This window comes from Cryptomeria japonica, chromosome 3 (assembly GCF_030272615.1).
Source record: "Cryptomeria japonica chromosome 3, Sugi_1.0, whole genome shotgun sequence".
Classification (NCBI taxonomy): domain Eukaryota; kingdom Viridiplantae; phylum Streptophyta; class Pinopsida; order Cupressales; family Cupressaceae; genus Cryptomeria; species Cryptomeria japonica.
This window is the reverse complement of record NC_081407.1, coordinates 483189671-483215602: the sequence shown is the minus strand read 5'-3', so window position 1 is coordinate 483215602 and position 25932 is coordinate 483189671. Positions and strand designations below refer to the sequence as shown.

General features: G+C 36.8%; 1 protein-coding gene across 4 annotated transcripts in view; it reads left to right on the top strand.

Moving 5' to 3' along the window:
* LOC131045184 (cleavage and polyadenylation specificity factor subunit 3-II) overlaps positions 1-25932 on the top strand; it is a 135807-nt gene that overhangs the window by 5456 nt on the left and 104419 nt on the right. Inside the window, exons 1-5 of one of the 4 annotated variants that reach the window (XM_057978735.2) lie at positions 1362-2130; positions 10717-10915; positions 11020-11197; positions 11295-11367; positions 13210-13327. In XM_057978735.2, the coding sequence (XP_057834718.1) occupies positions 10891-10915; positions 11020-11197; positions 11295-11367; positions 13210-13327 (394 nt within the window). In that variant the 5' untranslated portion in view covers positions 1362-2130; positions 10717-10890. Of the gene's footprint in view, positions 1-1361; positions 2131-8937; positions 9076-10716; positions 10916-11019; positions 11204-11294; positions 11368-13209; positions 13328-25932 lie in introns of those variants that run through there. The other 3 variants (XM_057978729.2, XM_057978721.2, XM_057978742.2) reach the window with 3 other exon arrangements.

The following is a 25932-nucleotide window of genomic DNA, read 5'->3' as shown; positions in this document are numbered from 1 at the left end:
TGAAGACAAATCTGAGAACAATCAGAAATCTGAAAATCAAATGGAAATCTAATTTTTGCACAAGTTCAAGATGATTTTTGAAAATTAGAGTTTTAACAAGTAACCTCTTAATTTTGTAAATTTTATTTGCAAATTGAACAAGACAATGAGGAAATTGAGTTTGACAAACAAAACAATTTTCAGATCTAAGATTTACCACAAGCAATTTTTACAAATTACAAGTTCAATTTTAAAATAAAAAATAGGGTTTTTAATGATTTAACCACTAAGTTTGCAGAAATTGGAAACTTGTAAATGAAAAAGATGCAATTTTGTTCAAAGGAAAACATGCAAGACGTCGGGTTCACCAAAATGTAATGTGGTGAAAATGGTGAATGATAGATCAAGAGGAAAACTACTTTTTCCCTCAAAGAGAGATGATAGTTTCACTATTGATTACCCTTCAAACACTTTTCACCAAGTTACATTTGGAAGAGGAGAGGAAATTCACTAGATTCAAACTTCAAAGATGAAGATTGAATTCTGAATGACAAGTTAATCCCCTCTTCCTTATTTGAAATGGAAATGAGATTGATTGATTTATGTAGTGCAAAAGTGACTAAGAACTGATTATAACTTGAGATCGGAATATGGGATGAAGATACACACTTGAATCTGGTAGCAATATGTCGAGACGAAGTTGCCCTGCGAATTTGAGGAAAAGTTGCCTGGACCGTGGTGGGAATGTACACGGTCCTCTAAAAAATTCGTGAAACGAAAAGGGTTTTTCCGCCTCTACAAATGAACCCCTAATCTGAAAGTACAGCTGTGCACCTGCAACCTACACATAGAAAAGAGAGGAAAATGGGTTGGGATTGGGGGTTTGCCTTTAGGTCAAACCCTAGTTTTTGAATTAACCAAGTAATGAAAGAAAGTACTTTCAAGTAGATGTAAATGAAAGACTGAATCTTTGACTTGAATGCAACACCTAGCCTTGAAGGGAGACTTGAGAATGCTCAATGTTGGAATGCTTGAATGCTCTTGAATGCTTGATTGCTTGTGCAACTTGAATTTATCCAACTTCGACCTATCAAACTTATTCAAATGAGAGGATGAATGCCTCTTAAATACATGTTAGTGGATTTGATTTTCATCACAGGACGACACCGGGGGAGATTTCCCGCCCAATGCACAACCAATAATGCAACCCTAGTAAGGGTATTGCCCCAAAATAGGGCAGGGATGGGGGTGCCACGCCCTTGTCCAGGGAGGACAAGGGCGCCACACCCCTACCCAAGGGGGGACAGTGATGCCATGCCCCTGTCCTACCCCTTTCTCCAGGGCAGAGTGCAGACGGGGTGATGCAGAAGCCAAGGAAGAAGTTGTTTTTGAGGGCTGAGCAATCTCCGGTCTTTGATCAGAGTAGAGGATTCAAACTCGTGTGCGTGAGGACCCTAATGCAGTAAAAAATTGCTAGGGTCGCAATTTTACGACACTACAAGACCTAACTCAAATTTGAAGTGGGAATTCCCTCCTATGTTGGCTCAAGTCGGAAAATCAATCAATTAAATCAACTGGCAAGTATATAAGAGGGATTTCCCCTCTCATTTGACATCACAAGAAATCCTATCGAATCTATAATCAAGCATCAAGCATTCAAGAGCAATTGAGCATTTTCAGTCTTCCTTCAAGCTTTGGAGTAGCAATAGAGACAAGATTTCAAGCATTGAAGAGGAGATCAATAGTCTACTTCATGAAACCCTAATTCAATGTGGAGACAAACAAAACTTCACAAAGAGGTATAAGCATTTCAATTTCATTCAATTTTACATCCCCTTAAAGAGGAGGATCTCTACTTTCAGTCATTTCATTTACATTATTTCAACCACTTGGTTAATTCCAAAACCGAGGTTTGATCTGAAGACAAACCTGTATTCCCAACACATTTCCCTTTCTTTTGTGTGTGCAGAAAACAGGTGTGCAACTGTACTTCTGGAATCAAGCTGCATTCACAGACATAAAAACCCTTTTTGATGCGCGGAAAGTTCGGAGGACCGATAGGAGGGCGCCCCTGTCCGGACACACGGTCCCTGCAACTTTTGTTGGATTTCCCAGAGCAGCTCCGACTCATCTCAAACTTCTCATATCCAGGTGCACAACTGAATCCCGAATCTGTAGCTCACTGTTTTCGCATACTTTGTCTCCATTTTTAGCATTTACTCCTAATTCAATTAATCAGCTTACAAAAGAGGGCCAATTGCATTTCAATCCATTCCAATCTGTTGAGTATTCAACCCTTGCATCAATTGGGATTGGATCTAGTAGATTCATCCCCCTCTTTTGAATGTAAAGTCCCACTCAAGTGAAAATTGGAGCCTAGTGAATTCCCTCTTCTTCCAAGTGGAGAATTGGCTAAGGTTCTCCAATTTTCCACTTTACACCTTCATGCAACTGTTGAATGCAATTGGTAATTTAAGGGTGCAACCATAGACATGAAATCCAAATGGAGAAGGTAGTGAGATGGGTCGCAAAAACCATGTCGGAGCAACCTCTAATGTTGTTAGGACAACCAACACAAGGTTTGATCGACCACTTAGACCTACATTTCTACCAAGAAGAAATGAGGCAAGAGAGGCTCCTCAGGAAGAGGTTGAAGAAACACACATCACAGATGATGTCATGGCGGCCTATGACGACTATATGGCACTTTCAGAGCAAGTTAGGACTTTAATAAATTTAAATCAGTTCATGAATCAACGAAAAGATAAGGCTAGATTCAGACAGGAAAGACAAGAGAAAGGGCCTAGAAGACAAATTGGGCAAAGCATTCAACCTGCAGAGTATAAAGACGCATTAAATAAGGTCTCATTACCCACATTTGATGGAAGCGGAAAAACTAGTGCTAGATCATGGGTGTACAAGCTTGATACATTCCTTTCCCTTAAACCCATGGATGAGGATAAGGCTATACAATTTGCCACAATGCATTTGGAGGGAGTAGCATATGATTGGTGGCACCATGGTTTAGTATCACAAGATCATGCCATGATACATTCTTATGAAGAATTTGTCAGTAAGTTGATTACTCACTTTGATCAGAAGGACATTGAAGTTTACTACCAGGAGTTGGCTCAGCTTAAATATATTGGACATGTGGAAGCATATATTAATGAGTTCTAAAAGATTGTGGTCATGGTTCGCGACATGTCAGAAAGAAGGGTCGCCATGTTGTTCATGGAAGGACTGAGTGATAGATTCAAGGGATTGGTCAAGGTACATAAGCCTAACACCTTGCATGACGCCATCGGGTTAGCCCTCGACCTTGAGACAACATCACCCTTGCAACCTCAAAAGAAGAACTTCAGCTCTTGGAAACCAAATAAAAGGGTTTTAATCAACAGAAAAATACTTCACTAAAAGCAGATCAAGAATCCCAGAATAAGTTGAGGAGGAAGAAGCTATACTTCTCATGTAAGGAACCATGGGAATCTGAACATCGTTGCTTGGGAAAGGGCAAAGTTCATCTAATTGAGGTCATGTCTGATGACGAAGAGCATGAGGAGCAAGAGGCTAGTTTGGAAGATAATAGTGATCATGAGGATCAACCACCCTAGGTTGAATTGGAGGATACTGCAGCCAAAGAAACTCCTCGTAGTACCATTCCCACTTTGTCAGGAGTTCCCCGTAGTCGCCCTTTCAGGTTGAGAGGTGTCGTTAAGGGGAAACAAATGGTTTGCTTAGTCAACAATGGAGCCACACATAATTTCATTGATGAGGGTTTAGTGGTGAAGCGTGGGCTACATGTTGAATATTTTCCAAGGTTTAGTGTGACTGTTGCAGATGGATTTCAGTTGAGTTGCACTAGGGTGGTACCCCAACATAGCATCTAGCTAGGAGATTACACTCTAACAGATGATTTTTATGTCGTTGGACTTGGTAATATTGATGCGGTCTTGGGACTCCAGTAGTTAGAGTCACTTGAGCGTTATGTATAGGACTTTCGTCATATGCAAAATGAATTTATGGCTGACGGTGAGCAGATGTCTCTTAAGGCTATGCCTGATGGTTGTTCTCAAATGGTTTCAACAAGCAGGATGGAGGCCCTATTCAGACATGGGGATATGGATTGGGTCGTCTAGTGTTTTGTTTCCTCCAAGCCTACTCTCAACAACGAGCCACATTATCATGCAGATATGCAGACAATGTTGGATAAACATAGTAAGGTGTTTGGGGAAATTCCCCCAGGAAGACCACCTCAACGTGAATTTGAGCATGTTATAGAGCTTGAAGAGGGTGCCAAACCAGTTATCACAATGCCCTATAGATACACACACCATTTCAAAGAAGAAATTGAGAAAATAATCAAAGAGAAACTGAGCATGGGTCACATCCGGCCTAGTTCCAGTCCATTTGCTTCATCGGTTGTTTTGGTTAAAAAGAAGGATGGCACTATGCGCATGTGCATAGATTATAGAGCCTTGAATAAGAAGACCATTAAGAATAGGTACACCATTCCCAGGATTGATGAGCTACTTGATGAATTGCATGGGGCCATGTATTTCTCTAGGATTGACCTTCGTTCAGGCTACCATCAGATTCGAGTTCGAGAAGAAGACATACACAAGACTGCTTTTTGCTGCCACTATGGACACTTTGAGTCTCTTGTCATGCCATTCAGACTCACCAATGCACCTGCAACATTTCAATCTTGCATGAACCACACCTTTTAGGAATAGTTGCATAAGTTCGTATTGGTTTTCTTTGATGACATTCTGATATACAGTAAGTCTTGGGATGACCATCTTCAACATTTGAATGTGGTGCTGGGTATTATGGAGACTCAATCATTGTATGCGAAAGCTTCTAAATGTGAGTTCAGGATGATAGAGATTCTCTACCTTGGACATGTGATTGGAGTTGATGGTGTTAAGGTACACCAAGAAAATATTCGGGCTATTCAGGACTGGTCGCCACCTAAAAATATTTCAGAACTGAGATGTTTCTTGGGTTTATGTTGCTATTACCTAAGGTTTGTGAAAGGTTTCTCATAATTGGCATCACCACTCACAGACCTCACAAAAAGCGTGCATTTTATTGGTCTGATGAGGCAGAGGTGACATTCGACAAACTCAAAGAAGTTATGAGCTCATGCCTAGTGTTGGCACTACCTGACTTTACAGAGTCATTTGTCTTGGAATGCGATGCATCGGGTCAAGGAATGGGTGCAATTCTGATGCAGAATCGACATCTGATTACGTATGAGAGTAGGAAACTAAGGGACACAGAAAGACTGTATTCCACATACGATAAGGAGATGCTAGCGATTATGCACGTGCTAACTAAGTTCAGACAGTACCCGGTGGGAACTAAATTTGTGGTCAGAACCGATCACGATAGTCTCAAATACTTTCTAGAGTAGAAGGATCTAAATGAGTGGCAACAAAAGTGGGTGAGCAAGATTTAGGCTTACGACTTCGATGTGGAGTATATTAAAGGGAAGAAAAATATAGTTGTTGATGCTTTGTTGAGCAAATAGACACTTTGTTCACTCACTGAGATTTCAGCTGACTGGAAATCTCAATTGCTATCAGAATATTCAAAGAATTCATTTGCTTGTGACTTGTTAATGGTAAGGTACATGATGACATATATCTGTGGTTGATGGCCTTTATTACAAGAGCAAAATTTATCTGGTACCAGGATCGAGGTTGAAGACCAAAATTCCAAGAGCGTTACATGATGCACCTCTAGCAGGACATCTAGGGTTCTTCAAAACATATCGCCAAAATTGTGAGAGGTTCACTTAGAAGGGATGTTAAGTTCTGATACTAAATGTAAAGAACTGATGCCAATAGCTAACACGATGAGAGGGGGGGGCAGGGGGGGGAGGGGATGAATCATACAAACTTAATAATCCATAAAATCAACAGATTCAACCTCGGTAACCCATGCTTCAACAATATAACCAAAAAACTTCTAAACATGCAAACTCTTAAACACATAATCATCATAACAAGTATAACACCAGATTTAACGTGGAAACCCAAATAGGGAAAAACCACTGTGGGATTTCGGACCCACTAAGAAATATACTCTTCTAGAGTATGCTTGGTTAAAAGCAAATCCTGTTAAAGATTACAAACACATTGTTAAGGGATTTCCCTCAGATCTGTTAGGATCTTCACTTCGTTAGAAGTGACCTTGTCAAAGGATTTCAAACACTCATTTAGAATGTTACCTTGCTAGAGGGTTTACAAATAAGACTGTTAAGTCCACTCGATTAAGAGATTTTCTGTCACTTACAAAATAAACAACAATAATAAATATATCTGCAACTTCACATCTAAAATGCTAAAGCAGATTCTTATTTGCTCAAAACAATTTTGTCATAGGACTTATCTTGTCCCTCTGCTGGGCTCCTTACTCTGTTATTCAAACAGGTCTTCAAGCTTCTGTGCTCAGTAATCACTATGTAGCATCCCTGTGCTTACACTTGCCCACATACATTGTTCATCAATAATTTCTTATTTATAAACAATTTGCTAACCGTTGAATCTCCTTGATCACATTTCCCATAATCATTCTTAGCCATCAGATCTTCAATCTTGACTAGGTTCAATGCATCCTTCGATCTAAAAACGTTTTACCTCACCTATGGACTTGTATTCCTTTCTTGGAACTTGCACAAGGTTATTGCGGTTCAATCTGCGCTGTAGATCTTCTTGTCGATATTCCATTGCCATAGATCCTTAACAAACTTTATGCACGACATACCAATCATTTATACATCTCCAGCTAATCATTGTCCTTCATTAAATAATGCTTGTATTCATTCAATAAGATTTGTCATAACTTGGTTGCAACTCGGTAAATACTAAACTTTACTCGATAGACATTCCGCCTTCATTAACCGATATCGATAACCTTAGGGTTTACCGACTAGGTTCTTTGCTCGGTGACATAGTATAGTATTAACCTTACAATCAACAACATATGTAGGATATCAAAACAATCTAAACATCATGATCTCATCATTGTCTAACTCGGTAATAGTTGCCCATTGAATATCTTATTTTTCCCTTTCTTCATCACATTCTTTCTGTGTCTTTTACCGACCACTTAATTCTCTTCAAATCAATCCTCTCAAGATATGGCAACATCATACTGAATCAGAAAATCAATTTCTTGACATCAATGACAAAATAATGTTATAAAGTTAGTTATCATCCTTCTTCAGTTATATCAATAATCTTCAACAACCTTCTCAATATCCTTAATGAATATCAACAATCTCTCTAATGAAAATGCCAACAAGGGATTGAAAGATGATGTGTTGCAGCATGTTAGAGAATGCTTGACTTGCCAGCAGAATAAGTCAGAACACACATTCCTGTAGGCCTTCTACAACCACTTCCGATTCCTGAACAGAAGTCGGGGGGGATATCAATGGATTTTATCACAGGGCTTCCTCGTGTTCAGGGGAAAGTTTGCATATTTGTAGTCATTGATAGACTCACAAAATATGCACATTTCTTTGCTATTCCTACCGACTTCACAACATTTCAAGTAGTAGAACTATTATTTAGAGAGGTGTTCAAGTTGCATGGGCTTCCCAAAACCATTGTTAGTGATCGGGACAACAGGTTTCTCAGTATATTTTGGCAGGAGTTGTTCCAATTAGCGGGTACAGAGTTGACACTGAGTACAAGCTACCATCCTCAAACCGATGGACATACAAAAATAGTGAATAAATGGATTGAGGGTTACTTGAAGAATTATGTTGCAGGACAACAACGTGCATGGATTAAATGGTTATACCTAGGTGAGTACTGCTACAATACCACTTACCACATGTCTATTGGCATGTCCCCCTTAAGGGTGTTATACGGGTATGATGTACTATCATTTATGGATTTGGTCTTTGATGATAGTAAAGTCCCTTGGGCAAAATAAACAGTACAAAGTTATCAGGATATCCTCAAGGCATTAAAGGAAAACCTCCAACATGCTCAAAATCAATAGAAAGTGTATGCAGATAAACACCGTGTTGAGAGATCTTTCGAAGTTGGGGACTTGGTTTTCCTGTGACTTCAACCATACCAACAAAAAACGTTGAAGAAACGTGGAGCCGAAAAACTTAAGCTGCGTTTCCATGGGCCCTACAAGATACTAAGAAGAATTGGGTAGGTTGTATATGAACTGGAACTTCCAAAAGGAAGTAAAATACGTAATATGTTTCATGTTTCATGCCTCAAGAAAGCATTGGGCCAACATACAGTCTCATCTCCTGAACTACCACCCCTCGATGAGGAAGGAAATTTGGTTTTAGAACCTGATAGTATTGTTGATACAAGGGAGATGAAGTTGAGAAATAAGACAATTCATGAATATCTCATCAGATGGAGAGACTTGCCAGATGAAGATGCTACTTGGGAAGGAGAACAAATTTTACAACATCCTAATTTGCAATTGCTAAAAGACCAGCAATCCCGGGAAGGGAGGACGGTAATGTCCCCTTTCTCTTAGAGTCGATCATGATTAATTTTGCTAGCCTTAATTATTCCTGAAGGCTAGAGCAAAATAAATTACAAGGGAATTAAATTATTAATTAAATATGGAGTTGAGCCAAGGCATAAATTATATTTTGTTCATATTTAATTATTAGGGTGGGCCCCTTTTCTAACGTTGAGAGCACCTAAGTTCATGGACAAGCTATTTGTCCCAAGTCGAAATTAAAGATTTAGTATATGACTTGAGCGGCTATGGAATGGATATAATTATTTCATGCTTTTATAAAATCATTGTTGAAGCCGACTTTGTGAATGAAGTGGTTCATCTAAGCCAAAATAATAAACTTCATCGGGTATGACCAAAGTTTGGAACAAAAAGAAATATATAAAGGAAAATAATATTTTATTGTGTTAAGTCGGTAAGGCAAAAGGGAAGGCAAAATATAAATGATATCGAATTGCTGGGAAAGATTCATTCGTTTATTTCCACGATATTTCTTCTAAACGAGTTCCTGGAGAGTGAGCTACTGTAGCTCAAACACTAGCCGTTGGAAGTCTTGGACAGAAACCCGAGCCAGTGCACCAAGTAAGGAGATTCATTTCGCAGGTTATCCAGGGTACTATTGACAGTGGATACAACTATCATATGTCGTGGGTTTTCTCCTAGTTCCTTAGACTGTGCGTGAGAGTTCATTTGCCTTGCTGCAAGAATTGCTTCAGTATCGTTGCTTGTGCTTCAACACCCTATTACCTCATTTTGGCATTATAAGCGAAGTGCAGCCTGATTTTGATACGTATAGCTTACAAAGCGATGGTTCTTGTCATCATATGAAATCAGATCATGCCCAAATATTATATTCGTTACCGTTATAATGAATTTCGGTTTGCTTTAGATTCAACTGTACAATTTCCACAAAATCAATAGATGGAACTTGTGTGAACGTTTTATGTTAAAAATCCCTCACCGTTTTCGTATAAGAGGTGGAACCATACAGAGAACTCTTGCTGTAGTTAACAGCAATATGCACATTTTAATACCATTATCAAAAGGGGATTTCAGGTTTCATTCTGAATTAATATAGAGGTCTGAAATATCTCCTGCCTGTTTATTTTGGTGTTCTTCATTTATATGAATGCCCTACGATTCACTTGCTTCATTGGCAAACATCGAAATCAGACTTAAGTTTAGAAATCAGATCTCTGCATCCTTGCATGTCAAGTGTTTGACGAAATGTCAAGACATTAAAAATCAGAAAATACAGTGGTATATCAAAGGTTGGGAGGAATTTTTAGATACCTACCTGGTAAGGAATATTACAGTACCATAAAATCTACTTTAGTGGATGATGTATTGTGAAAAGGCGATGAATTAGGTTGTTTAGAGATGTGGAAGTGATGGAGGGCACTACAATTAAGAGAATTATGAAGTCATAGGTGGGGAAAGATTAAGTTTAGGCTGTTAAGAAAATATAAGTCAAAGGAGGGTGGGGATGTGAGGAGAAGAGTGGAATGCGTCAGATTAAGGAATATTTTGGGGGCTAAAAGTAGTAAAAATAAGGGCGAAAAGGCAGAGAATAAAAGGCATATAACTAGAAGAATATAAAGGTGGGATTTGAACTTTGCTATTTATAAATTTTGACAATTTGAAGTGGGTGCTGTGAGCTGCCCTTCAAAATGGCATAGGTAATGCTCCACCTTTACACATGAATGATCTTTGTGCATGAGGATAGAGCACATGTGGCACTACAAATGCAACATGAGGACCACTTGCATATAAATTGATACTAATATAAACTAGTATATATTATATTAGTATATTGTTTATTAAATCATATATAAATAATTATATAATAAAATTATGAAATAATAATACTATAAATTTAAACATCATAAATTAAAAACCTCTAAGTTATAAAGCATTATTAAATATTAATATATTTAATTTTTAATATATATATTTATAATTTTTATATGATTTTTGAGTGAGCATATTTAAACATATCCAGCCCCCCATAAATTGTTTCTGCCATACTGACGTATAGTACCCACATACCCATGCCTGTACTAGATTCCAATTCAACAACTAAGTTCCTAATCATTCATTTAAAACGGTTAAGTTGTCCTAAATTTTTTTTTGCAATCTTACCTTCTACTTTGATGAATAGTTCAAAAGCAAACTACTTATACTGATAATGAAATGCATTTCTTCTTGTTCGGTTGATTGTAGGTTGGAAAGGAAACGTCATGATTGATAATTAAGAGGTGTAGACTTTTGGTCTATTATTCTCGGCTTCCTGTGCCTATGTAGTTTTTGGCTTTATAAATACAAAAGTCTTTACAAAGTTTGGTCTACACAAATCAGAGTGAAAAAGCTCTTTGTTCACCTTGGAGAAGGATAATCATGCATATTAAGTGCTTGGTTCTGGGTAAATATCTCTCTGCATTTGCTTTTGTTTAGAGGTAGGTAATGATAATATCATGTATACTTTGTAAACTGATTTTGGAAGTATATGTTTTTGGTTGAATGAAGGTGCTGGTCAGGAGGTTGGAAAAAGCTGTTTAGTTGTCACAATAGGTAGCAAAAGGATAATGTTTGATTGCGGCATGCACATGGGCTTCCAGGATCAACGGCGATATCCTGATTTCTCAAATATATCCAAAATCGGGGATTTCACTAACAGCATTAGTTGTGTTATAATTTCACATTTGTAAGGGTACTGTTGAGATACAAGCTCTTCTGCTTCTGTTAGTGCTTCTAGATAACTGGTTCATTGACTTATTGTACTTTCATTTTCTATGATGCAGTCATTTGGACCATATAGGCGCCCTTCCATACTTCACTGAGGTTCTTGGATATGAAGGACCCATCTATATGACTGTAAGTTTTCAAGCTATCATGGCTACATTAATGAATGTTCTATTGCTACAATTCATTACTTATTTTCTTTTATTAAATTTATAAACCCTTAAGCACTGTTTACTTAGATTCATCAAATTATTATAGGCACATTTTAAAGCATCATAAAACTTACAAGCTAATAGATGATATTATAATCATATTAGGATGACTAACATGCTGTACATTGAAAATGCAGCAGTTACTTGTCAGTAGAAAGTTTTGAACTATTTGGGCTCGGCAAGCTTTATTAGTTTGATTCAGATAGACTTTGAAGTTTAAAATGGGCAGTGTCAGCTCTTGTAGAATTAATTGAAGGTGTTGTATAATAAATTTAAAGCTTCCCATTGACCTCTATGTTCAAGAGCATATTTATAAGCTATATCCGGCTAGTTTTGAATATCATCTGACTGACCCTTACTTTCAGCCTGAAGTTTAACGCTGGTTGTAAATTGTTTAATTATATAGAAGAAAGATTTAATGGAGACATTTGTTTAAGTATTACCTACCTGATGGCCAGTCATCCTGATGCAGGTTTTACACCATCCATTTTTTTTTGAAATTCTTACAATACTCACACTCGAATATAATCAATTCCCTCTTAACTAACATTATCTGATCAGGGAGAAAGAGTGAATTCCCAATAGAGGGTGCAACTTTGACTCTTTCATTTGTATCTGTCCTGTATATTACTCTCCTGCACCAATTCTTGATCACAAGGGCTATATTTTTGGAAACTCTAGAGTCCATGATATATGTTGTTAAAATTGATCGCTTAATTAGTGAATATACAATTGTCTCAGACATAGAAATCAGTCCTTTAAACCACATTCAAATGTTCAAGGCCAAGAAATATTGACTGTTCAATCCAAACTTGAAGAAACCAACAAATCCATAACTATTACAATAAACACAAACCCCATTATCCTTCTATTAATGTTACCATGAAAACAGAGAAGAACGATGATTACTACTACTGATAGTTGTTTATATCTCATCATAGTCACTTTATATATTAAGTTTGAATGTCTATGGTTATTGCCAGCTATCCAGTCATTGAATTGATGCAACCTGGTATATTCTCATGCCTATAAATACAAGCTTATGAATTAAGTCCTCAAAGGCCCAATCCCATTTGCTTGGCAATTGGCACTAAAAGGCATCAGTTGCCAAAAAGTTTGCAAATTTAATCAAAATATTGATCCATTTTAAACAAGATGAAAGAATCATTGCCCCTCTTTTTGAACCAAATATTAGGTTGAGTTTTGGGATCTGAATTTGGCACTCAGATTGTAATTTCATCCGGTTAAACAGACATTCTTATGCAGGTTAAATATACTAGGATTAAGATATAATTCATAGTGAATATTAGCTTTTTCCCAGAAGCTTCAATATTCTTTAAAGCATATGTTTGGTTCCTCTTCACATAATATTAATACTTTAGGTTGTGCTTTCTCAATTTTTGGGTTCTAGTTCTTGACATACCAAAGCAAGGTGTACATTGCCGAAGTCAGTCATGGTATAAATTCTGTTTGTCAATTATAAATATTTTTCTCAAACTTCCAAATATGATTCTGAACTCTTATACAGGACCAGTAGTTTGGCCAATCTGGAAGTGGGCAGAAACATATAATATCCACCGTCCTTGTAGTTTGTGATGAGTGATTTTTCGATTTAGTTAGTATTTTTGGGTTACAAGGTTTGTTATAATTGATATAATTGTCATGAATACTCTCCAAGATTTTATAGCTGAATTTTGCACGAAAATAGATCAAAAGTTTGCATTTTGAACTAATACTTCTTTTGTATTGTTTCATGCAATAGTACCCCACTAAGGCGCTTGCACCTTTAATGTTGGAAGACTATCGTAAAGTTATGGTTGATAGAAGAGGGGAAGATGAACAATTTAGCGTCCTTCAAATTCACCAATGTATGAAGAAAGGTATATTATACTGTAAGAAACCTACTAATTTGAAACCCAATTCTTTTGCACCATTTCTCACTGTGGAATTTTGTCAAACAATTTGCTGACTTTCTGAGCAAGGTAAGCTTGTTGCAGATGCATAGGTTTCAAAATTTGCATTGATTTAGGAAAAATAAAAACAAACCATACGACTGTTTCAGATTTACACATTTATTGCAGAAATTTTACAGGAAAGAACAAACGTTTTCTGAGCATTTTTATTCATCATTAGTCATTACATCTGATGTAGATATCATCCAGAAATTGCAGCAACTTAAGCTGGACTAAACTGAAGATTTGATTGTCTTCCTTTTTGCATGTCAAGGGTTAGGAAGACTGCCCACACACCTTAGCAGAGGTCTACTACAGAGCAGCGACCAAGTTGGGATTTAATCATCCTCCAAACAATCATTATATGGCAGCTGATTTAATTCTTTGTAACACCTGAAAATTCCTGCCCTAATCCACTCAAACAACATTCATCTCCTCATCGATTTAGCCATGGAATGATACGCTTTTCATAAATAAAATTGCAGCAAATAATTTCCAGTGATGGGTTTGCTCTAGACACCCAAATTCTGGTTCACTTTTATGCTCAGCAATCACCATACAAGTCGTGAGGGGTTGCAGCCATAATTATATCAGAAAATTTAAATCACTCAATCGCCCAATAATTTAGCAAATGTAATGTTTAGCAATCAAACACAGCCTTCTTGATGTAGCGTCCAATTTTGACAATGACCCAGCAATATATCAAAATTCCAAAACCTCCAAAAATGGCATTCAAATCAAAGTCTTCAATCAATCATAAACCCTGCAATTATTACTAAATTCTGAAAACTTGTCTTCGAAGAAGACTTCACAAATTTTGATCAATGAGTCCCGATGTGAATTCTGAAGTGAATCCACCCAAGGATAGAATTGGGTTTTTGTCCAATCCACCAACAGCCCAAGGGTTTTTGTCCTTGGGCACTCTGAACTCGCAAACACAAGCTCTCCAAGAAACTCTGAATTGAATAACAAGTCAAGGGTATCTTTTTCCTTCTCCTAAACCTCCTTTTTATAATTGCTTAATAATGCTTCTAGAACTTATTTTTTGTCACAAATTTAGGAACTTTCTAGAAAATCATTTAATATTTTGGTCATAAAGTGATTTTATAATATTTTCCTTTTTTACCCAAAAATTATTTTATTGTATATTATTTTAAAAATAATTTTAAGTCTGAAATCATTCTATCACAAGTCAGCACGTTACCATCAGCAACTTTCACCTTTATGCCTTCAAACTCTTGAGTTTGAATACCACACTTCTCCACCAACCGTGCATCTATGAAATTATGAGTTGCACCTGTATCAAGTAGAGAACTGACTCTTTGACCAGCCAAGAGTCCACGCAACCTAAAAGAACCTTCTCCTTGCATGCTAGACATATGAGCTTCTCGTAGATTGAATTCTCCTTCATTTTCAACTTCCTTTTCTGAATTTTCAGTCTCGGAATCATTTTGATCAGCTTGCTGGTCTGTGTTATCAGTTATGTTTTCTCCCTGATAAAACCACTCCATATTTCTATTTTGACCCTTAGGCTTGAGGGGACAATCATGGTTTTGATCATAAGGGCCCTTACAATGAAAACACAGCTTCCTTCTACGCAAATCATTAAGTGTTTCTGAAAGATGCCAAGCTAGCTGTTCGCTGAAAATTCTGACTTTACCCTTTTGCCTGCCATCTATGATTTTATGATTTTCACTGAGTTTTCTGAGTTTTTTTTTGAAAATTTGCAATTTTGCTATTTTGGTTTTTGTTTATAAGTGTGATACCAAATATCAAATCAAAGGGTTTAACATTCATCACATGCATAAGAATAACATTTTCTGAGCATCAATTACAAATTAGCATGGACTGATCTTCTATTTAGAATTCTGATTCTTATTGATAACTTCAAATAATTTTCCAGATCCAAGTCTTAGAATATTAAATGTCAAGAATTCTCATACCTGGAGGCTCCAGCACTGTCTTTTAAGAATTTGTTGATGAATGCAATGTTCAGAAACAAGAATATCTACCAAACAGCTACAGGGTCGATTTGAGTTTTAAACTCCAAATCATTAATTATGAATATTGTAAATGCCCTTATTACAGTGGATCGAATTGCTGCTCCAGCTGGGCGACACTAATGAAGGAAGAATAAATGAAATATTGTGGTCGATGACTTTAAGTGTTGGATTGACCTCCTGTTTTCTGTATACACCTCGGTGATGAACCCTTGCTGGTTGAGCTAGTCTGTATCCAAATCACCCTTCCAGTGTGGTGTAAAACTTAATAGTTCACAATCTGAATTTGCTTCCAGAAAACCATAAGCCACCTGCAAATAGAGAATCATTGGGAAATAATGCAGCACTGGTAAATAATGATGTTGTGGCAGGACCTGAAATCAATAATGATTATAGCCAAATCGTCCAAATTGATCATCAGATTCGGATTTTTGCACAGCAACCCTAGACGCCCAACTTGGGAGTTAACCTGAAGATTTGTTGACTTGTAACCTGATCCAGTATGCACAATTGGAAACCCTGTATGGATTTCCCAATGAGTGAATTTGGTTTTGCGTCCAATTCACAAACTTCTAAGGGATTCCATCCTTAGAGCAGTTCCAGTCATGCGCTGAAAATTTCATGAGAGCTGAAAATGATAATCAATTTTCGAATCCCTTCTAACTGCTGTCCATTTCCCTTTATACCATCGACTTCCCCTAAGAAATCATGTGATCCAAAAATCATCTTCAGCAATCACGCCAAAACTTCTGATTAAAGAGCCGTCCCAAGTCCATGTTTGAGCCACGACTGCAACTCTCCATTGTCGTGAACCCAGACTCGGCCTCTCATTGGTCAATTATAAAATATCTCCCAGTTTTCCTATAGTTGGCAATGGAATATTTTACACATGCTGAAAGTCTTCACGGGAATAAATTTCTGCCTCTTCCCCCCTTTCATTGCATTCTCCATGTATTAAAAATATTTCACTTAAATGAAGCCCTCCACATAAATATTTGATTTTTCTCTTTAACAAAGCCGCCACACTAGATAAGTTGGGCAAACATTAAAGTTTTCATGAAGGCATTAAAATAATTGTATCACCTTCCTTTAAAAAAAAGAAAACCATCGGTTCACAAATATTTTCCAAATTATGAGTGACATTGACCTCTTTATATTTCCCCTTATAACGTTGAAGTGCCCCATATAGAAGTTGCCTCCCGAACACATTAACTTAGGTGCTCATGATATAATAATTAACTTAGCCGTTATAAAGTGTCGCCCAAAATTAATATTTCCACCTTCATAAAATAATTGACCCAAAATTATTGAAGTCATTTTATTTTTATTAAATTAATTAAAAGAAAGTCGTCCTTTTTAATGTTTAATTCATTGGGAGAACTTTAAAATAATTAATTTAATTAATTTCTTTTTTGCCAAAAATTGGGGACATTACAGTTTCCCTATCCAAAGGTGCTGTAAACGTCTTCCCTTGGTCCACATTTTCTGATTTCTTTTGATCAGACTTGCTGTCATTAAATGATGAGGATGGTTTTGAGTTTTTTGGAGTGAACTTACTACGAGGAGTGGTAAGTTCCATGCTACGTGCCCTCCTCATGGCTTGTTGCAAGGTAGGTTGGATCAAAAGCCTTAATCCAACCTTTCATAGGGTCATAAAGACATACCTTCAACAAAAAGAATGACCAACCTTCTCTCTGAGATGTTAGTTACCATAATTGAAAGCTTCTGAAATTCACTAATATAAGATTCCAAGCTGCCCATTTGTTTCAGCTGAGCTAAATCCTTGAAATACAACTCTGGATCTCTTTTATCAAAACGCTCAACTAATCTGTTAGTGAATTCTTGGTATGTAGTAATAAGGTCATGATGCAAAGTCACCATCCCATGGTGCCACCAATCATGGGCTACCCCATCCAAATGCAACGCTGCAAACTTAATAGCATCTTCTTCTGACATAGGACATGGGTTCAAGAAGGTATCCAACTTGCTAATCCAAGCTTTGGCTGTAACTCTACCACTGCCATCAAAAGTAGAAAGTATGAGCTTGTTGATTGCATATTTGAGATCATTAGTTTTGTTCCAAGGTTTCCTATCATTCCAATTCCACTTCTTGTTGTGTTCCCTCTTCTGACTCATAAATCTGTCAAAGTTAAGATGTTCCTTAACTCTTGGTGGTAATGCATCCCATTCATCATGAAGTGTGGTTATGTTAACCGTAAAGGCCACCTCATCTTCCTCCTTAGCCACGTCCTCTTCTTCAGGTTCATTTCTAACAAAGGTTGGGCATGTAGGCCTATCATAGGTGTGTGTGGGAGTCACTCTTGCCCTTGGGCGACCAACAACACTACCATTTTCCTCCTAGTTTTGATTATGCCTCCTTGGCACAATGATCCGTTGTATGGCTGTAGTCAACTACTGCAACACGTTTGCCACCTGTCGCTGCCCTGTTACTAAACCCCTCATAATAACTCCGACATCTTGGTCCTCATTGTTAACAGCCTTTCTGCGTGGCTCACCATCATTCCTGTCCCCCATAATTTCCAAGGGTATTTCTTCAATTTGATCAGGATCACCCTGTAAATTAGGTCTCCTGCATGTGTAATACCTGTGAGGCCCAGTCTGTTGTTGATGCATAAAACATTCTAACCCTCGAGGAAGGCAGGATCAAAGCTTTGATACCAGTGAGATGAACCCTTGCTGGTTCAACTCTTTAACCTGCTGTAATTTGTAGATTTTCTTGTAATTTTGATTATTAAGATGGTCTTTCATAAATAGACAGAAGTTGCAGAAGGGGGTTTCTTTAATTTGCAACACATATTGAAATAATACATGAAATTAATCAACTGAAACAATAAACTGGAGAATTTAGAAGCATACCCGTAGGTCCTTAGCCAATTTATTGAATTAAAAGAATTCAATCAGCAACTTACAAAGTTCTGTTTTTTATTCTGAAACAATTCACATCTGCTCTTATTTAATACTAAGACACGCAAACAGTGGAAGATGGCGCCAATAAATGAGCAAGCTGTGTGTTTGGGAAAAGAAGCCTCCAAACCAAATAAGAATTAACAACAAAATAGTAAATAGGAAACCTACAACAAATCTGCCTTGTAAGAAGCCAAATCTGCCCCAATTTAATTCAATTTGACTTCTGAATGAAGCCAAGCTGCAACAATTCGATTGATCTTTCACAATCTCAAAGCTATTGAATTCTGAAGAATGCACGCTCTCCAAAACAGGTCCAAACCCTAGCCGCCCTAGCCAAGTGCTCAAAAGAAATGTCAAATGCTCAATATCAATGAATGATGTTTAATTTCCATCTTGGCTGCCTAAATACCCAAAAAGTACGATTTTTGGCAATTAGGGTTTTAAAAATTATAACTTGCTTTTAGGGTTCCCAACTTAACCCTAAAAGCAATGCCTAACTTAGGAAATATTAATTTTTCACTTAAATAAATTTAAGTGATGCACTTTGTGGTTTTATATTAATATTTCATTAAAATATTAATTGCCTGTGGAACCACTTAAAAATTCATATCTCCCTCATGATTGCTCAGAAACTGAATTTGTCAAAAGCTGGGGCCATAGTTCGCCACGCCAATGAAAATAGGACCATGTCTATTTTTAGTAGTTTTTCCCTAAAAATTAGGAAATCCTCATATAATGTCAGAAACTGATGAAACGAAGACCATAACTGAACTCAACACTGAACTAGAACAAATAGATAGACCACTCCTCAAGATACTGCATTATTGACCCCCTTATCCATACCCTGTTAGCCTACAAGGGTCCAAAAATAGGCTAACTCTTCAAACAAATGTCGTTGACTAGGATGGGGACATTACATGCTCTCAATACAATTCAATGGTATAGATCAATTTGAGATCAATGGCCGAAATTTTACAATGAAAACCCTAATTAGGGTTTGTTACGACAAACTTAGTTCTGGCTAATGAAATAATTACACACTTTGTCATGACCAATAGATAATAAGGGTAGGTGCCTCGAAATTTGTGCCATCACGGGTGAGTCAGGTACATTGAATCCAGATGCGCTAATGTGGAACTCCTCTGATTGGTGAGTAGTGACTGGGATGACGACTAGGATTCCACCTTTAACTTGCATTTGCAGGCTGGATAGACCATCATGAAGGAATACTCAACATTATCCAGTTTCAGCGATGATGATGATGATATTCTAACTTTGATTAACTCTTCTGAAACAATCCTCTTGAGGGCTTCAATCATGGAGGTACGAGGTGTAGATCTTATCTTCTTCTTAGTTTTGAAGTATTGATCTTGCTTTGGAACGAATTCTTGATGGCACAACTGCTTTTCTTCTTTAGAATTTTTTCTCTGTGACTCCCTGGTGCTGTGAGAATTGATATTCCTCTTGGGCATTCTATGCTTGTAAATGAAGTTTTTTTCTTTGCATGGTGATGTAGATCTTACAATCTTTCTCCTTTTGCTTTGCATTCACCATCCTCTCTCATCTGCAAAACAAAACAAACATGATATCAAATACATAATATATAACCTTGATAGTTCTTCTAACTTGATATATCCCTTGATTTTATGTGTTTTGCAGGTTTAATAAGAGGATTTAGAGAGAATTTGCCTTCATGAAGGAGCACTTGAAGTTGATGGTGTTCTAAGGGAGGGGCACTTGAAGTTCGCTCTCACCTTGGTGCACATGAACTTTTGCTCTCATCTTAATGTAAATGGAGTTCACTCTCACCTTGCTGCTCATGAAGAGATTTTTGAACTTCTACCTTCATCTTCTTAACTCAAAATGCCTCTTTCCAAACATCCAATCTGCTGAAGGTAGTAGTCTTGCAATCAATCTTACAAATTCACCTTCAATTTGGAATACATGGAGTAGAGTTCACTCACTTGAAATTCATTCTTGAAGCTCAATTTATGAAATTCGCTCATATACTTCAAATTGTGAAGTTCACTCATCTATGCTGATTTGTGAAGTTCGCTCATCTGGGCTGATTGTTGAAGTTCGCTCATGTTGTCCAATTTGTGAAGTTCGCTCATGTGGGCTGATTTTTCAAGTTCGCTTTAGGTGTTTGAAGATGAAGTTCGCTCAAGGTAAATGCTCTCAAATTCTCCTTCACTCCTCTACTTCCAACATAAATTTCACTCTCCTTCAAATCATGAAGTTCGCTCATCCTCTTGTGTTCATGAAGTTCACTCATGTACCTCCAGTTATGAAGTTCGCTCATGTATCATGAATCTTGAGGTAGCCCTCTAACTTACCTTTCATCATTCAAATTTAAAGTTGTTCTTTGTTAAGACATCAAATTAGCACAAGGAAATGATCTATTGGCTGTTTGGCATCCAAATTCGCTCTTCTCCCTTGAATCTTGAAGTTCAACATGAAATTCGCTCATGTATGCCAAATCATGAAGTTCGCTCATATGTCTTGATTCCTGAAGTTCGCTCATTTTGGCTTATCCTTGAAATTCGCTCATGTATGCTTATCCTTGAAATTCGCTCATGTCATTGAGTTTGTGACATTTGCTCATGTGGCTCAATTCTTGAAGTTCGCTCATCCTCTTGAGAACATGAAGTTCTCTCATGTACTCCAATTTGTGAAGTTCATTTCAAATTGAATGCTTTCAAATCTCCTTCGCTCTTCCATCATGAATTTCGCTCTTAGGTGCTTGAATATGAAATTCGCTCATCTCCCTTCCATCATGAAGTTCGCTCATCTTGTTGAGTTCATGAAGTTCAATATGAAGTTCGCTCATGTATGCCAAAACTTGAAGTTCGCTCATGTGCTTGGATTCTTGAAGTTCTCTCATGTCCTTTGATTCCTGAAGTTCAACATGAAGTTCATGAGGACTTGGAGATGAAGTGAATTTCAAATGAACTCCACTTCAATCCTTTTGTTGCTTCATTGATTCAATGCTTACACTCACACATACTCTCAACAAGGTTCTTAGGGAAAATTCGCTCATGTACCTCCAAACATGAAGTTCGCTGATATACTTGAGTTCATGAAGTAAAAATTTCGCTCCACTACTTTAAGACATGAAGGCGCTTCCCCTAGGTTTAAAGATGAAGTGAATTTCAAACTAAAACAAACTTTCCTCTAGTCACTTCATTGTTTGATCAGCTCAATCCTTAGGTTTCTCAAGTCTTTATCTACAAAAAAACATGTCAAATTTACCTCATGAGGGCTTAAAAGGGAAATTCACTCCAAAAGTGATAGTGATGAAGTATGCTCTTGAGGTTATGCACATGAAGTGAAGGTTCTGACTCACTCATTTTACACCTTACACAAGGCTATCCATCCAACTCCTAGCTTTTTGACCACCTATACCCCTCTAATGCAAAGGCTAATAGCTAAGGACTCTAACACAACCTAGAAAGCAGAAAAAAAGTGGGTGTCCCCATTTGCAATGGGGTGATGTGTGAGTACCTTACAACAAGACCCAAATAAACATCTCAACACATCTTCCAACACATATCCGGACCCAAAGAATATGATCCACTAAACTGCAATACAATCAACAACATATCCGGAGGGCACCAAAGGCATTCCAGACCACCTTGAATATAGGATGACACAACCAACACCAAAAGCATATCCAGACCAACATCCATCCAGATAACCAAGGTTTGACATCAATGACAACCATACAAGCTTATACTATCAACAATCTCCAACAATTTCCCCCTTTGTCATTGATGGCAACACAAATAAATAGCAACACTAATATGATCCTAATAATCTCACAACAACTCTCTCTTCCAATAATCTCACAACAACTCTTTCTTCCCCTTTGACGACAATGACAAAGGGTGCTGCAAATCATATTGACCAACTCACACCACTGCTCCCCTTGAGAGCAGCAACAACATCAATCCAGGAGACAAGGATAAGCACTAAGTCTCCCCTTGGAAAGATATACAATTGAAAATGCATCTAGTTAGAAAAGGGAGGGGCAATAACCCCTGATTTTTGCCTGGGATTCTCAAAAGTATCCTTCACCAAAGCCTTAGTAAAAATGTCTGCTATTTGCTTTGATGTAGAAATTTATTCCAATCTGACTTCTTTGTTTGCAATCGTATCTCTCAAGAAATGATAATGGATTGAAATATGTTTAGTTCTTGAATGCATAACCAGATTCTTTGAAATGTTTATAGGACTCGTATTATCACACATAATAGGAATAACTTCATCTTACACTACTTTGATATCCTTAAGAGTCTGCTTCATCCACAAAACTTGAGTACAGCAAGATGCCGTGACAATATATTTAGCAACATATTTGCAGGGCACCAAAAGCATTCTGGACCACCCCGAATATAGGATGACACAACCAACACCAAAAGCATATCTGGACCAAAATCCATCTAGATAACCAAGGTTCGACATCAATGACAACTATACAAGCTCATACTATCAACAATCTCCAACAAACTTACCCTCACTTCAGAATTGAATTCACCATAAACATTCTCAGTCCTTCCACCGTCTTTCTTCTATTTGTCAATTGGCAGTTTTCCAGTTTTTTATATTTATTTTAAAAGATTCAACATCTAGTTTAGTTGATGAAACCTTTAAGGTGATACTGAAATTTGAGGTTTCTGTTTCAAAACAATTTCCAGCAACAATACTTAATACTAGATTGCTAACCATTCCATATGCTCTATGCAGCTAAGGACTTATCCTTCTTAAGCTTGGAAAAATCTGTCTCTCACCATGTTTTGAAATGAAAATACTGTATCCTGACTAGAAGATACCCTTCTGTAGTTAAGTTCCCTGCATTTCTCGCTTAATCTTTAAGGGCAATCAGTGTTAATGTCTAGGTGATTAGTGCCAATTTAAGCAATAATTTTCATGACCCATTTTCTCCTGTTTGGGTGCCTATTATGGAATACTTTTTGAATATCTCTTGGGTCCCATTCAAATTTCCATCTATTTCCACTATCACCACGACCTACCTAGATTTCTATGACAAAATGTATGCCCCGTGTCAGCCTCTGCTTTCTAAATTGCTCTCTTCTAATTGCTTTTCTGAGTCATGTTTGGCCTATTCATTAGTTTCTCTAAGGTTACCAAATGGACCATAATAACTGCCACCGGCAACTGATTCTATCTGGATTCCCTTGGAATAGTTGTTTCCCTGTGTTGGTTTCTTTCACTGACATTTCCCTTTTATCAAGTGAGATATCTCTATAATCCAAACCTTTATTGTCTGGGTTTGCTTGCCTTGGAGCTCCTGTTGTCCTTGACTCATTAGGACATGTCTGCAACCTTTTTACTTTTGTATGTCCTGTCTAATACTAGAGCCAACTTCTTGTCAGATTGAACTGGGCACCCTCTTTCTATCCTGCTTGGCATTTTCAATTGTTTGTGATCAAGATCACCTTTTGGAATGAAATTTTCAACACAGTCCTTTCCCATGGCGATATCACGTCAGAATAACATAAACAAAATTCCACCCTCAAAAGAATAATTGACAATTTATTAAAAAGAAATAATGTCATTAATCAGATTGTCATGGTTTCAATTTCCATAACATTAGTCCAGTCACATCCCTATTCGATATATTTCTCTTAGATAATCATTTAGGAGATTAGGCACCTTTTGGCAGGTCTCTAATCTACTAAATCAGGGTGCTGATTGTGACAGCTATAGAGGTGATTTGGACAACCTCTAGACACACCATTGGGAGATTTTGCCCATAATGATAGGTTCAACAGTGGTCAAAGCTGTTTGACTGCAGGTGAATCTGTCATTATAGACCAAACTTGTCAGGACAAGTTTGACTATGACTGAAACACTCTATGTTTAGACAAATTAGAAGAATCCGAATTGCCAAAGGGGAGTTTAATTGGTTTTTCTCTCATCTGTTAGAATGGGATACCTTCCTATCTTCCATTCAACCCCTTTTCTCACCCCCTTTTGTTAATACACTCATTTGTCTTTTGGAAGACCATTGAATTGTGTCACGTCCTCTTTTCAGAATTAAAAAAATTAGTTAAGTTGGGCACAATCATTTTATTTTGAAAATAGTAATTTAAATATTATTACAGGTCCTAAGTAATATTTAAAAAGCGCTTTGACAATTTATTCAAAATGTATTTCAAAAGGGGACCTTTGGATGCAATTTGAAAGAGGTTTTAAATACTAGGAGGAAAATAATAAATAAAAATAAAAATAAAATAAATAGCAAGCCTGAAGCTCACATCAAATCATTCATTATCCTTTAAAATCATTTTATTTCAAATTTTTATTCAAGAATGGAAACTCTTGGCTGGCAATTTTTGGAGGACAAAACCCCTTTTGGAATCTCTCTGGATTTGAGTACAAAAACCCTCATCTTCATTTGCACAATTCTATGTAATGATCGAGATCATGCTTCAGTTGGAGAACGATTTAGATTTGCAAGCAAATTCTAGATCAGCAACATTGTTAAGAATTTTAATTCACTCATATATTGCTGGTTTTCCAGTATTGTTCCTATGGTTTCAAATTTTCAATATTTATTATCATACTAGTTATTGATACATTTTTTTTAGACTGCAGGAATCGGGTAGCCCCACCTATAAATTGTAGTGCGCCGGGTAAACTTATTAATGTGACTAGTGACACTGGTAAGACATGCCCCTTGGTACTACGTGGCATGGGGGGAGATTGGACCTCGTGACCTCGTGCCTACCACAAGAAGCTCTCATCAATCGAGCTAGGCACCCAGCCCTATTGATAAAAAAATTCAATTCTATGGTTTTTCAATATTATTCCAATGGTTTCTATATTTATTATTAAATTAGTTATCTTTTCAAAAATTTCATTTTGACTGGATATAATATTATCATTTTTATTATTATTATTTACTTGTTAAATTATTATTATTTTAATAGAAGATATTTTGTACAAGAAATTGATTTTCTGGTTTTTCAATATCATTTCTATGGTTTCAATATTTATTATTATACTAGTTATCTGTACAAGAATTTAGTTTTGACTGGATATAATGTTGCCATTTTATTATTATTTATTTTTAAAATTATTATTACATCATTAGAAGATATTTGGCAAATTTATTATTGTCGCTATCTTTTGAAACTAATATTAATTAGAAGCCCAGCCTCATAAATTAGATCGCAGCCTCTAAGGAAGATCAGCCACCGCCCTGTTGTTGAAACCCATACATTATAAGGGATCGCTTAAGGCTTCAGCAAACTGCCGCAGCCAATTAAAGTGTGAAGTCAATATTTAAGGCTTCAATGATATATAATATTTGCTAAAGGAATCTGCTGATAATTTAGAACATTCAGAATTATATATGGGCCTGCTAATGATGTTAAATAGTATTCCGTATTCAGTTTTCAATTATTATTGCTTGTGTTATTTGACATTGGTAAATTTTTTTTTACTGCATAAATTCATTCAGAACTGCCATATTTGATATTTGGATTGTTTTACCTGCATTTAATGCTGTAATGAATTTATATTAAATTTACGTATTATGCTATTTGAATTTTAAAAATATAAAATTACATATTATAG